At 40.1% G+C, this 14970-nt stretch overlaps 1 protein-coding gene across 4 annotated transcripts in view; it reads left to right on the top strand.

Moving 5' to 3' along the window:
- The window catches only part of LOC129695645 (ELAV-like protein 2), a 103751-nt gene that overhangs the window by 58773 nt on the left and 30008 nt on the right, over positions 1–14970 (top strand). For all 4 annotated transcript variants that reach the window (XM_055632786.1, XM_055632785.1, XM_055632784.1 and 1 more), the window contains one exon: positions 7335–7488. In XM_055632786.1, coding sequence (XP_055488761.1) covers positions 7335–7488 — 154 coding nt within the window. The remainder of the gene's footprint in view (positions 1–7334; positions 7489–14970) is intronic.

Genomic DNA, 14970 nt, shown 5'->3' with positions numbered 1-14970 from the left:
GTTCCTATTATTCAAAATCAAAGTCATCACAACCTCAGTATCTGACTTGAGGTACCATAGACAATGCTTGCTTTTTGTATGATCTGAAGTCATTATTGATATACATCAATGATTTGGATGAAGGGATTTAAAATAACATTAGCAAACTGACAGATGACACAAAGCCAGAAGGCAGTGTGAACTGTGAGGATGCAGGGCGAGTTGGACAGGTTGGATGAGTGGGCAGATGCATGGCAGATGCAGTTTAATGTGAATAAATGTGAGGTTATCCACTTTGGTGGCAAAAACAGGAAGGCAGATTATTTGAATGGTGTCAATTTGGGAAAGGGTGAAGTACAAAGAGATCTGGGGATCCTCGTCATTCAATCACTGTAAGTAAGCATGCGATACAGCAGGCTGTGACAAAAGCTGTTGGCCATCATAACAAGAGGAGGCGAGTATCGGAACAAAGAGGTCCTTCTGCAGTTGTACAGGGCCCTAGTGAGACCACACCTGCAGTATTGTGTGCAGTTTTGGTCTCCAAATTTGAGGAAGGACATTCTTGCTGTTGAGGGAGTGCAGTGTAGGTTCACAAGGTTAATTCCTGGTATGGTGGGACTGTCATATGTTGATAGAATGGAGTGGCTGGCCTTGTATATGCTGGAATTTAGAAGGATGAGAGAGGACCTTATTGAAACATATAAGATTATTAAAGCGTTGGACATGCTGGAGGGACGAAACGTGTTCCTGATGTTGGGGGAGTCCAGAACCAGGGGCCACAGTTAAAGAATAAGGAGGCAATTTAGAACAGCGATGAGGAAACGTTTTCACCCCGAGAGTTGTGAATTTGTGGAGTTCTCTGCCTCGGAAGGCAGTGGAGGCCAATTCCCTAGATGCTGGTAGATAGAGCTCTTAAAGATAGCTGAGTCGGGGGATATGGTGAGACGGCAGGAATGAGGTACTGAATGTGGATGATCAGCCATGATCACAGTGAATGGCGGTACTGGCTCGAAGATCCGAATGGCCTACTCCTGCACCTATTGTCTATCCACTGTCTCCTTGTAACCTAAACCTTCAGAGCAGGCAACATCGTCAAATCTCCTATGTCCTTTCCATTTAATATCATCCTTTCTGTAGCAGGGTGATGAGAACTGCTCATAATACTTCAAATTTACCCTGAAATGTACAGCTGGAATGTGCCAAACACCACCTTCAACATCCTATCTACCTTGTTACCGGTTTCATGGAACTATGCACATACTACCCTCTTTTCTACTCTATGCTCCCCCAGGCCCCTACGATTCACTAAGTTTTGCCATAATTTGTCTTGCAATAATGCAATGCTTGACATTTATTTGAATTAAAATCCATCTGCCATTCCTCGTCCCATTGGTTCAATCAATCAAGATCCTGTTGTACGCTTGGATGACCTTTACTCTCTTCTAATTCCAACTTTAGTGTCGTGTGCAAACTTACCAGCCATGCCACCTACATTCACACATTAATATAAATAAACAATTGTGGACCCAGCACCATTTGTTACAGACCTATAGTCTGAGAAACACAACCCTCTACCACTACCCATTGTCTCTCTAATTGGTTAGCTCATCCTGAATCTAACAAATCTAAAGTGATCTAACGTTTCAGACCAGCCTACCATGGGATACCTTATCAAAGGCCTTACTGAAGTCCATGTGGCCAACATCTGCACTGCCCTCATCAATCTTCATAGGCACCGTTTAAGTAAAAAAAATTGGTCAGACTGGATTTCCCATGCATTAAGCTATGCTGACTACATTTCCAATAATGCAAAGATGTGCTGCAATATTCTTGCAGAACGATGCTACTTAATTATTTTTCTAGAAACAAGGAAATGCCGGTTTACCAAGGTAAGATAAATTGCAGGAGTAACTCTGGGTTACTCAATCATTTTGTCTTTTAATTTTTAAACCCTGGCCCTTTTGATCTTTTGTAAAAACTGCTGTGCTGTAATTCTAATGACAAAAAATGACTTCAGTCTCTGCACCTGCCATTTTACCACCTTGGTCTAAATTTAACTATTAATAATAACTCATCCTGCATAAATGATTGAGAATATGATTACCTTGTGCTTTTTTGGACACTATTGTAGGTCATTGAAATGGTGATCCTTTCAGACATCTATATCTATATATTACTAAAGCTCTCATCTTGTTTCTGTCTATCTGTGCTTATGTGCTCCCTGAACAATGGAAAACGGTACAAGATAACGCTAACATTTTTTTGCACCACCTAAATCGCAATTGTGCTGTGGTTTTGTGTCAATTTTCTTTCAGATTGGTTATATTTCGTTAGAAGTTTGTGACATTTTTATTTTTTTTAATTTAAAATAAAAAATCCCTGTGCTTACATCTATGATGTCACAATGGGATTGTAGCCATGCTCGCAACATTGTTCCTATCCAAGTACACTGAGTCCTGCTAATTCTAGCAGGTGCAAATGTATTTTTCTTAAAAGATACAGTACACTTATTTTTTTGTTTAAAATGAGGGAGGGTGATATGGCAGCCCCTGCACAGTTGGGGGCTATGGGTGAGTGGTGGAATATTGCGTTGGGGAACGGGTTGCGTTGGGGTACCAGGCCTCCCATGTGACAGGGACCCAACGGGACCCACTTGGTCTAGTGTGTGTGTATATGACAAACCCTCATCTTGTTAGTTTGCATGTGTGTGAGTTCCGGAAACTACGCCAAAACGGTACACGGTAGCGCTACAATTTTTGCCCGCCATGCTCACCGTTGTCCTGTGATGTAAATGAAACCAGTTTCGTTCAGATTGATGTTATATTTTACAGGTTATTGACATTTTAAAATTTAAACTTTACAAAAAACACTTTTCCACTTGCCCTGCCCGTCAACCGCATTACAATGACGTCACAATGGGCTCCGAAAATCTCATTTACATTTAAAAAAAAATGTGATTCTGAAAAGAAACGTTGTTTTAATCAAATTCTATTTTCATTAACAGCTTAGGTTATTTTTAAAGAAAACGCGATATTCATTGAGAATACTTTTTTTTTTTTTAATTTTACTCGTGATTTTCATTGTTCGGGGTGGGATAGGGGGATGTTTCATTTTTTTTAAATCATCACACTTTTCATTGGTGGGATGGGGGGTTCATTTTTTTTTTAAATTGCCATTTTCGTTGGGAGATGGGATGGGGAGGTGAGAAGTGGGGGAGCTGGGGGATAGGGGGAGGTGAGGAGGGAGTGGGGGAGGAGGGGGGGGGGGAAATAGAGGGCGAGGGCAGTGGGGGAGGTGGATGAGGGAGAGTGGGGGGTGGGGATAGGGGAGGTGAGGAGTTGGGGAGCAGGGTGATAGAGCGGGTAGGGAGGGGAGAGGGGTTTATGGAGGGAGGGAGGGTGTGACTGAGGGTAGGGGAAAGATGTGGGAGAGGTCAGGGAGGGAGTGAGGGAGGGAAGAGTGAGGGTGAAGAGGGGGAGGGAGTGCTGGGGATGATGGGGAATGGAGTAGGATAGGGGTAGGAAGAGGGATGGTGAGGTAATGGAGGAGGGGAGGGGGAAGAGGAAGGAGGGAGGGGGTGATATTTTACAGGTTATTGCCATTTTGAACAGTTGCGCTTCCACTTGCCGGCCGTGTCTACGCAGTTGTGGGAGGGTTTACCGTGACTCGTGTCACAACGGGGATCTCTGGCGTCACAACGGGAACCCGTCAGCCGCGCCTGCACAGTTGGTTGCTATGGGTTAGTGGTGGAATATTGCCTTGGGGGACCTGCACCTGGTCTAGTAAGGTAATACAACGAAGCTTGAGTTTCTTGCTAACAGATGGTGCCTACCATCAGCATTTCCAACATTCTGTTTCTATTGACCACCAGAAGTTTCGTATGTCCTCTTGTTCATGTCAGTGTTCCAGAATTATATTTTTGCTATCAGATCTTCAAACTATGAATACAAAAATGGTGGCAAATTCTCAACTTAATGCTTCAATCCAGAAACTGTGCCCAAGAACTCCAATTTCTGTCTCAGTAAAACATTAACAAAAATATTAATGGCTGAGAATTTGCAAAGAATTAAATGGTCTTGGACATCTAGAAATCTGGATGATATGGGGAGTGCTAATATAAAGGCCAGTATGTGAGAAAAACTTGCAGCAAAAGGCAGTGGACGAAAATTGGGTCTATTTTATAACATCAGTTGTTAATAAACCAGGAACCTTAACACAGTAAGGTTTGAGTAGATGGTCTTGATCAGGGGTGGGGAACCTGCGGCCTTCTAGGCCATTAAGTGCGGCCTTTTGAATGAATCCAAATTTTGTAGAACAAATCCTTGTATTTTTATTTATGTTTTAGTTTGTCTTATATTAAAATTAAAATAATGAACGTATTTAAAATACCAAAGAGTAAAAGAAGATTCAACGAAAGAATCCTCCCCGACTGACGGTCACAATTAAAACATTAGTAAGCCATGAGGGCTTTTTTAACACCTGTTATGCTCATGATTTAGTTCTAATGCGACTCTAGAGTTAACTTTGACATGCACAAAAACTGCTTTCTTGCTTTTCAACCACTTATTGCTGCAAATCTACATTCTCCTATCTAACCCAAATCAAGACGCCCTTAAGATCACAAATGTCGGATACCCATCTAGAAGATCATCTGAAACTGCGTACCTCCATGTTGCAACCAAATATTCAAATGCTTTCCCACAAAAGCAGTCACAACAAAGTCATTAAAAGGTTAATTAACTTTAGAATTAACAATTTTTTTTCATTTTCTTGAAGCTAGTACACAGTAGTTAGATTTTTACAAAATAATGTACATTTTGAAATATTTAATTAAACTTTCTTGGACGCGACCTTATTAGATTACAGCTAACTTAATTTGGCATTCCAACATGAAAAGGTTCCCCACCCCTGGTCTTGATGCATGAGATGGTTAAGAGTGGAAGTGATTGGAGTTTAAGTGGTAGACTAGAGTATTTGCATGTCAGTTTGATTGTGATTGCATTTGAGCCAAAACACGAGTTGGCAGACAGGAGGTTTGAACTGACTGAAAGTATGATGCAATTTTAAAAGTGTATTCTAAATGTATTATTAAACAAGTCTCATGCCTGACTACATGCAAACTGTTCTGGGGGGGCTTTCTTAAAAACTTAAAAGCCCATGGCTTTCTTAAAAACTTATTTTTCTGTATCCATTGTTAAGATTGCTTGCAACTTTTCCAGTAAATCAACCATTTTAATATCCCATCTTGTCCTAACAGTATTCTCATTCAATAATGTCAGAACATTTATGCACCTTGTTAGTGTTTTAGAGCATTGAAGTATGCAAACAATCCTGGTAGGGAGAGGGTGTGGCAAGTAGTATTTACTTTATGGAAGTAGTTTGTGCTGAGATTGGTCCACCAGCTTGCGTCGGAATCCCTGACCATCCTTGTTACAATTTCAGTTGGGCTCTTTTTTAACATTTTAATAAATACATTTTTTATAAATGAGCTTGTAATAATATTGTTAATGTCTTTTCATTTCACGATTCATAAGATCATACGATCACAAGTGATAGGAGCAGAATTAGGCCATGTGGCCCATCAAGTCTACTCCATCAATCAACTTGGCTGATCTATCTCTCCCTCCTAACCCATTCTTCTGTCTTCTCCCCGTTTCCTGCCTTCTCCCTATTCATTGAAAGTTTATATAAAGTAAATCAGATGAACATAATGAAGTCGAAACGTTACTGCAGAATACTATGCTCTTTCCAGAAGAGAAGACTTAAATATCCATATAGAAACTTAAAATCTTTATTTTTGACCCCCTGTGAGTGGGTCTAACTAAACCACGCTGATGTAAAATTAATTCACAAGTCGCACAACTGAAGGATTGGTTTTTAACAATTTAAAAACTGAAGGAAAAAATCTAGTCTAAAATTTACCAATTTGCTAATTATGACCATGACATTTTGTAAGAAGGTTTATAAAAAATAACCCATGAGAACTTCATCCCTATATTTTGAGGCTTGATTTGATGCCATGAAATTCTCTATACTAGATTCCAATTCCAACCCTTCAGGATTTCATTTATTACTGTGATAGATTCTGGCTTCAGACCAAAATATATTCCCTAGCCCAATTATAGCAATGGATGTTGAAAAGCAAAAAGTTGCTCTTCAGCATCCCAAATTAAATCTGAAATACGACAAAATACTGGAAATATGCAGCAGGCCAGGCAGCATCTATTTAGAGCGAGTTAACATTGAGCCAGTAATATCAAGTGTTTAGTCAAGTCAAGTTTATTTGTCACATACACATACGAGATGTGCAGTGAAATGAAAAGTGGCAATGCTCGCGGACTTTTGTGCAAAAGACAAACAACAAAACAACCAAACAAATTATAAACACAATCATAACACACATATTCTTTTATATAATAAATAATGGAAGGAAAAACGTTTAATTGTCATATGTACTGAAAAAGGCACGATGAAATTATTGTAGCAACATAAGTCTGTAAACATAGTACTCGTATATAATATAAATAAAGTTAAATGCATTAGAAACGATATCAGTGCAAAACAAAACCCCAGAGGCAATTAACTTTGTTTCCTTTCTCCACAGATGTCAAGAGTGTTTATGTCCCAGATAGAACAATGACATTCTTACTTGCTGCAGCACAACAGAATATGTAATCTTAACAAATAATATAACAAACTTGGGGGGGGGGGAAGAACAAACAATAACAGTGCAATAATAATAATAATAGTCTATTGTAGTTCATAGCTTAGGAGGTTGTAGTGTTTAATAGCCTGATGGCTGTAGGGAAGAAGCTGTTTCTGAACGTTGCAGTTCCTAGGCTCCTGTACCTTCTTCCCGATGGCAGTGGTGAGATGATGCCTGACATGAGCATTGATAGCATTTTATTTCTATTACAGTAGTGGGTGTTGCAGAAAAGATGACCCTTATCCATAAGCCACAACCACTAGATCAGAAAAATGCTGCTAATCAAAGTTCTAGTGGGTCATAGCTGGATTATGGCCTGATGGACTTTGGAGGCGTATAAAAAGAAATGCATGGTTTCAATCGATGCTATTTATGGCCATTAGTTGCAACATTGGTTTATACCTGAATTGCAAAAGTTGCAATTTTTGCACATGATGATCCACTTTTAAATTATTATGATCATTCGTATGGTTTTTGACTCTTAATTTTTCAAAAGTAAAAGGTGGTTTCTTTGTAGCATATCTACTTGTACTAATGAATTCTAGATGTGCTAGACTTTTGATGTGCAAAGTCACCTGTCAAATGAATATTGGACTTGCTAGAACAATGCTTGAATGTTTACGTTAAATAAAAATATATTTTTCTTCAGGTTTCCTATGCCCGTCCCAGTTCTGCTTCCATCAGAGATGCAAATTTGTACGTCAGTGGGCTCCCAAAAACAATGTCACAAAAAGAACTGGAGCAGCTTTTCACCCAATATGGACGTATAATTACCTCGAGGATTCTTGTGGACCAGGTTACTGGTAAGTGTGCGCCCATTTCTGTTCATCTTTTAAGGCTGCAGGTTGTGAAATTCTTCATTCGCTGATAACTTGCCTCCAGAACCTGTCAAAGGTTGAGAGATTTGGGCTAGAAAATGTAATTTTCTGCTGGAATTGTTCATAAATATGCATGAGCAGAAATAGATTTAAGAGCTCTCTCTAACTTGAGTCAGTTCCCACCCCAGAGGTGCAGGTTTGAACTATGCTTTCACACATGGTGAAGTAATAAATTTAAAGTGGTTATAATCTTTATTTCAAATCTACTGCAGAGGATGCAGTTCTTAATCCTTATTGTGCTGCTAATGTGCTTTTAAATTTAACAGGAATATGAAGCAAATTTAAAAGCTTGGATTTGGCACTTAAGCCAAACCTTAAACAAAACTGTTTGTAGTAGCAAGTCTGGGTAGCACAGATAGGTAACAGTATGTCAAGTCTTTACAACATGGACAAAATTGGTAGACTAAAGTTTAGTCACTGGACCATTTACATTCTACAATGCAAATGGAAAGAAATATTGTCCACAAAGCCAAAGTTTAGTTATTCAGATCTTCTAAATTTGGTGGGAACGGTTTGAACTATAGATATTCCAGGATAAAAATCTAGCATGTTTGACAGTACAATTGGCAAGATGTATGGATTTACACATCAGTGAATATGTTCACACTGGATTCCCTTAATCTTGATGTATTGTGAGCAGTTAATTTTAAAGCTAAATACAGATCAAAGATTTCGCACTTCCAAACGCACAACTCCCTCCAAAGAAAAGGCGCTTTTCATGTGGTCATTACCCTACAGAAATGGCTATTTCCAGGGGCTCCCTTTCATACCTACCTATCTTTAAGTAATACATTTATATTGCTAATCTAACAAAGTAACTCTTAAATACTGTTAATGGCTCTTGACATAAACATAAATCAATTGTAAGAATAATGTTACAGAAAGTAATTGACCTGGCATGTAGGATAATTGATGATAAAACAGATTTGTATTTGAATTCAGACATCAGTGGTGGCGGCCTTGTTTTCAATTTGTATCAGAGCCGTGACTCAATTTGTCAATGGCACATTTCCATGATTTTTCTGTTGGATGTGCACAATGCAATTGATTACTAAATCCTGTTCATCTAGACCAGCATTGGCTCAGATCTTGAATGTTTTAAAATTTGCAACTTTGATGGTCTTTGGATTTTGAGTGGGTGAGCTGAGGATTCGAACAGTATGAAATATGCATAAGTGGATAATATTGAATATGGAAAGTTAGTAATGAAAGGCTGGTTTGGTTTTAAGCTTCTGGGTAAATTATTATCCAATATGTTGAGATTGGGTTGGGTTTTAATATAAATTTTGTCATTGATTTCTGTCGTCTTAAATAAACATTCTCGGGCTGCATCCATTTCCTGTAAAAAAAGGTTTATTGCTAGTGATGAAGACTAGAAACCTTGTGAATCAAAAGGTGGTAAATCTTTGCATTGATTTGTGCAGGTAATTTGCTTGAATGTAATGCCGGTGCTTACAACCTTTGGTGCTGGATTGGCAGACTATTGGAACACTTTTTTCAGATTTAAGTTGCACAATATTACAATATTCCAGGTAACATTAAGTTTCAGGGACCAAGACTGAGTCCTGGAAAGCAGGTACTGGTGAGCTTTGGGGGAGTGTGAGGAAGTAAGTTGGTGAGGTTGATGATGAACCATCGAGATTTCTAAATGGTGTGATTATAGATTATTTGTGTTTTACTGAAGGACATTTCCTTTCTGAAATGGTTTGAAATTCTGTAGATTTTATTGACCCATTGCACAAATGAATTTTCCTATTTCTTGGGACCACCTAATGAAACATTTGTTGCAGCACAGCACCTCTCATTCTTTTGCAGGGGGGCTTATCTGCATACTTAGAATGTATTTGGCATGCTCATGTTTGCCTATGGAATTGCTGTCGCCTTAAATATCTGAATTTACTAACACCCTCAAAAGATGTGCTTTTTTAGTGCCATTTTCCAAGAAACTCGGTGGCAGTCCATAAGGTTAAAACAATGACTAACTATGGGTGGCACAGTGGTAGAGTTGATGCCTTAATCTTAATGTATTGTGAGCAGTTAATTTTAAAGCTAAATACAGATCAAAGATTTCGCACTTCCAAACGCACAACTCCCTCCAAAGAAAAGGCGCCAGAGACCTGGGTTTGATCCTGACCTCGGGTGCTGTCTGTGTGGAGTTTGCATGTTCTCCCTGTGACCACATGGGATTTCTCTGGGTGCTCGGATTTCCTCCCACATTCCAAAGACATGCAGGTTTCTAGGTTAATTGGCCTCTGAAATAAAAATAAATGCCCCTAGTGTGTAGTGTGTGGGTGATTGTTGGTTGGCGAGGACTTGGTAGGTTGAAGGGCCTGTTTCTATGCTGTATCTCAAAATTAAACTAAAAAAAAATGTGTATTTGGATCATCTGTGCAAGAACAATGACCTTTTAAAAGAAATGTGTAAAATGGAATGGGTTTCCAAATTATAACGCATAACCTTTTAGTATACATTACCTCTCATTGGTTAAACATTGTGCGATGGAGGATTTTGTATATTTGCTACATGTACTTGGAAATATGGAGGGTGATCTGTGCTCCAAATGAGCATCAAAATAAATGCAAATGAAACTTTGCAACCAATGTACTATGCCATTTAAGCTGATCAGTGTATTTTTAAACTAATTATTATTGTAGTTATCTTTTAATGTTGGAGTCTCTCAGTTACACTTATGTCAAATAAAATAGATATTAGTTTTAAACTTATCAATAACTGGTGGTTCTTTAAAATGTGGTTGCCCATGGTAATTGTTTAGGAGCTGTGGAAATGACAGGACAGGGCATGATCCCCCTTGCTGGACCCTCTGCAGTTTGCATATCGGGCCAATAGATCTGTGGATGATGCAGTCAACCTGGGCCTGCACTTCATCCTACAGCACCTAGACCGCCAGTGGACCTATGCGAGGACCCTGTTTGATTTTAGCTCTGCATTCAACACCATTGTGCCAGAGCCACTACACTCCAAACTTTCCGAGTTGACTTTACCTGAACCCCTCTATTGGTGGATCACCATATTCCTGACAGACAGGAAGCAGCATGTGAGGCTGGCAAAGCACATCTTGGACCCACAGACGCTCAGCATAAGAGCACCGCATGGCTGCGTACTCTCTCCTCTCCTCTACTCTCTCTACACCAATGACTGCACCTCCACAGACACCTCTGTCAAGCTTTTCAAGTTTGTGGACGACACAACCCTGATTGGACTGATCCAGGATTGGGAGGAATCTGCCTACAGACAGGAAGTGTCACAGCTGGCGTCCTGATGCCATCGCAACAACCTAGAGCTCAATGCTCTTAAGACAGTGGAATTGATTGTAGACTTTAGGAGAGTTCCCCCTCCCCTCACCCCACTTACCATCAACAACACCACAGTCACATCTGTGGAGTGTTTTAAGTTCCTGGGAACCATCATCTCCAAGGACCTTAAGTGGGTGGCTACCATTGGCTCCATAGTCAAAAAGGCACAACAGAGGATGTACATCCTATGACAGCTGAGGAAGAACAATCTGCCACAGGCAATGATGGTCCAATTCTATAAGGCCATCGTATGGTCTGTTCTCACCTTCTCCGTGATGGTCTGGTTTGGCTCTGCCAACAAGCACGACACCTGGAGACTGCAGCGAATTATCCGATCAGCTGAGAAGGTTATTGGCTGCAACCTTCCCTCCATTGATGAACTGTACACTGCAAAGGCCAGGAAGCGAGTGGGGAAGATCATCTCTGACCCCTCTCACCCATGCCACAAACTCTTTGAATCACTTCCCTCTGGAAGGCGACTCTGGACTGTCAAAGCTGCTACAGCCAGACATAAAAGCAGTTTTTATCCACGAGTAGTTGCTTTACTGAACAACCAAAAATCTGTAGCCTCCCTTTGATCTGGTATTTTGTTGGTTCACATGCTTGATCAATGGTGTTTTATCATTAATGTTTTATTATTATTAATGTTGTGTGTTTTCTGAGTCATTCGGAACTGTCACTATGTCATGTTGTTACTTGTGCGCGGAGCACCAAGGCAAATTCCTTGTATGTGAATACTTGGCCAATTTACTTACTTACCTGCAATTAAGGTTTTCAGGTGCTCAACAAGATGTTAGCCACAGAAGAGAGTTGCATTATTATTTTCACAAGAAAATGGAGCTGTAAGGATTACTTGTTATCACCTTTTAATGTGTGATGCAAGTAAATGAAATCCAGAATAGAATTGGAGGACAAACTTTGGATTTCATGGATTAAGCATTTCTTGGGAAAAGCAACTCTTGGTCATAAAATGGTTCTCCTGTATAATTGATCCGTTCTTCTACTGATACGTTTGCTTGTACACGGTTTTGTTCATGGGTAAATATTGACCCGTGTCTGCCTGTTCCTTGGAAGGCATTGTTCTTGGAAGAGAACAATTGAACCTTGAATGTGTTATTCCTTTTATAATTTGTTTGAATCTATGTGGATAATTTGCCATTAGAAGAATAAATTATGCATTTCTTTATGGCAAAACCAATTTGGCAGCATTCAACTTTGCCTTTATTTTTGAGACCCTGAGCCATGGTCTCAAACCACTGATAGTGCTTGGTGCTTCCGAGTAATTCGGTATGGCCTGTAAGATTTTGCAAGGCTTCTGATTTTCTTGGCTTAATGCGTTAGGAAGGTGTTTTTCCAATGTTTGGTTAGTTGTTGCATTGTTCCTATAGGGAACATACAAAATGTTCTAGGTGAGCATGCAGTTTAGTAGCAATAGAGCTATATAAAACAGTAATGGATAGAGATTAGATTGCAGCGGCTGGCTAATCACTATTGTTGACATTGCACCCACATCGCCGTCTATAGTGGCACTTGGATAACAAGGACACCCATATTAGACTTCTATTTAATGGCCACCAGCTCTGCCTTCAACACCATAATCCCAACCAAACCCATCTCTAAACTACTGGATCTAGCAGTTGTCGGCGCTCTTTGACACCTGATCCTTGACTTCCTGACCCATATACAATAATCAGTGACGATAAGCAACAAAAAAAATCCTCCACGATAATTCTCAACGCCAGTACATAGCAAGGTTGCGTTCTCAGACCTTTACTTCACCCCCTATAGATTTATGACAACGCAGCCAAAATCTGCTCTATTTGCAAATTTGCAGATAACGCTGTTGTGGCGGGCTTGATATTGAACAATGATGGGACGGAGTACAGGAAGGAGGTGGAGAATTTAGTAGCAGTGTCAAGACAACTTCTCCCACGATGTCAGCAAGATGGAGTAAGTTATTGACTTCGGGGAAACATGATGCACGTTCCAATCAGCATAATTGATGAAAATGTGGAGATAGTAGAGACCTTCCAGTTCCAAGGCGTGAATATCACTAACAATTTGACATGAGCCAACTACATTGAAGCTACGGCCAAGAAGACGAAGGAAGTTCATGTCTCCAACAACTTTTGCCAACATCTACATCTACATTGAGGAATGCATCACAGCTAGGTTTGGCAACTGCTTTGCCCAAGACCACAAGGAATTGCAGAAAATAGTGGATGCTGTCCAGTTCATCTCACATATATCCCCCCCGATCGGCTCCATCTACACTTCACACTGCCTTAGGAAAGCAGCCAACATAATCAAGGTCCATTTACACCTGGGTCATTCCCTCTTTCTTTGTGGAACTTCGTCCTTCAGTCCACAGAGTCCATGTGACCATTGATCATTTGTTGACTCTTATGCTATGTTATCCCACTGAGGCATCCACAACTTACATATTGGGTAATTTACTGAGGCCAATTAACTTGCAAACCCACATGTCTTGGGGATTTGGGAGGAAATCCAAGTGGTCAAAGGGAGAATGTGCAAACTCCACCCAAAGTCAGTATTGAATTCTGTTCTCTGGTGTTGTGAGGTAGCAGCGTAAACCAGTTGTGGCAGGAATTTGGTTGTTTCATGTTCCTCGATCTATATCGGCTTCACTCATCTGTTTTGATCCTTAGTATCAGTGTAGTTTACATACGTTTTAAGACCATTCAGCACATGGTACATACTTGACAGAGAACAGAGTTCAGTGAATGGGCAGCAGGGAAGGAGAGAGCTCTGGGTTGAGGTGAAAGTTATCTGATGCATGAATTCTGTGAAGCTTTAGCCAAGGATAGCCTAGATTTTAAATGCATCGTACAGAGGACATGACCATTACCTTGTACAGGTAGAATAGCCATTTTGGAAAATGTCAGAGATAATTGAACTTAATAGATCAATGTTCATCTCCTAGAATCTCTAGGATGGGAAAAAAAATTGTTGATGCAGGAAATCTGAAATAATACCTCAGATTTTAATAATCTTCTGCCTAACTCCCTCAATTCACTGTGCAGGATTATTTCCCCCTTTCTACCAAATTTGTGACTACTAACATTTACTATGACCTCTGGCTGTTCTCCCTCCATCAGATTGTTCTGAACCCAAGCGTCTCTGACCCTGCTCTTGGGAGGCAATAGACCATTCTGGAGTCCTGCCCTTGACCACAAGTGCATGTCTATTCCCCTCAAGTTTATTCCCCATCACTACTGCTCTCTGACTTTTCCCACTGTGACTTTACTTCCCTGGCTGTATATCAGAACTCGCTTTGCTGTACAAACTCAGAAGCAGCTACTGCTGCTTTCATCCAAAGCTGTCACCTTCCCACCAATAACCACAGGAGTCTCCTGCGCTAGCCTCCTCCACGTACTGCCACTCTCATGTCGTCACATCCTTTCCTTTTGCAACTACAGTGTTACCAACTCACTAAATGTACTATCCATGACATTATTAACATCTCCAATGCTCCATAGCTAGTTAAACCAAAGCTCCCAACGATATGGACACCCTTCCCATATGTGTGGTCACCAAAGTGGAATTTTGACAGAAAAATTGAACATTTGAAAAAACAAACAATGGGTGATGGAAGGTCATTTTGTAGCTAGAGGTAATATTGAAGCTGGGTTTTATTGATAAAATATGAATGTTGCACAGAAAGATTCTCTCAGTAACATGGACTTTAAAATGAAAAAGTGAAAGGTGGGGCTGGGCAGGGAGAGGTTGATAACCTGATAAGATGGAGGGAAGGAATTTGGGATTTTTTAAAAATTTCTAGATTCCAGTGGAAAGAACATGTTATATTGAGCTAGAATAGGCAATGAATGACTTAACAGTGTCATGTGGTTAGGCTTTGCCTTTAGAGGGTGTGAGTATGTGGATGAGACTAGGCATGAGAAATAGCTTTCATTTAGAACATGTTGCCAAGGATGGAGGCATGTCATCATTACCTGCAGAGGTTCATAAATAGAACTAAAGGATGGGTAGTTGCTAATTTGGTGACTATTGTATGCGTTTTTTTCCTTTTAGGGAGGCAGGGTTGGAAGAGGAAACAAAAGTGGCAAGCAGT

The sequence above is a fragment of the Leucoraja erinacea genome, chromosome 3, assembly GCF_028641065.1.
Source record: "Leucoraja erinacea ecotype New England chromosome 3, Leri_hhj_1, whole genome shotgun sequence".
NCBI lineage: Eukaryota > Metazoa > Chordata > Chondrichthyes > Rajiformes > Rajidae > Leucoraja > Leucoraja erinaceus.
Note: the sequence above shows the minus strand (reverse complement) of the source record. Positions and strands in the feature narration are given on the sequence as shown.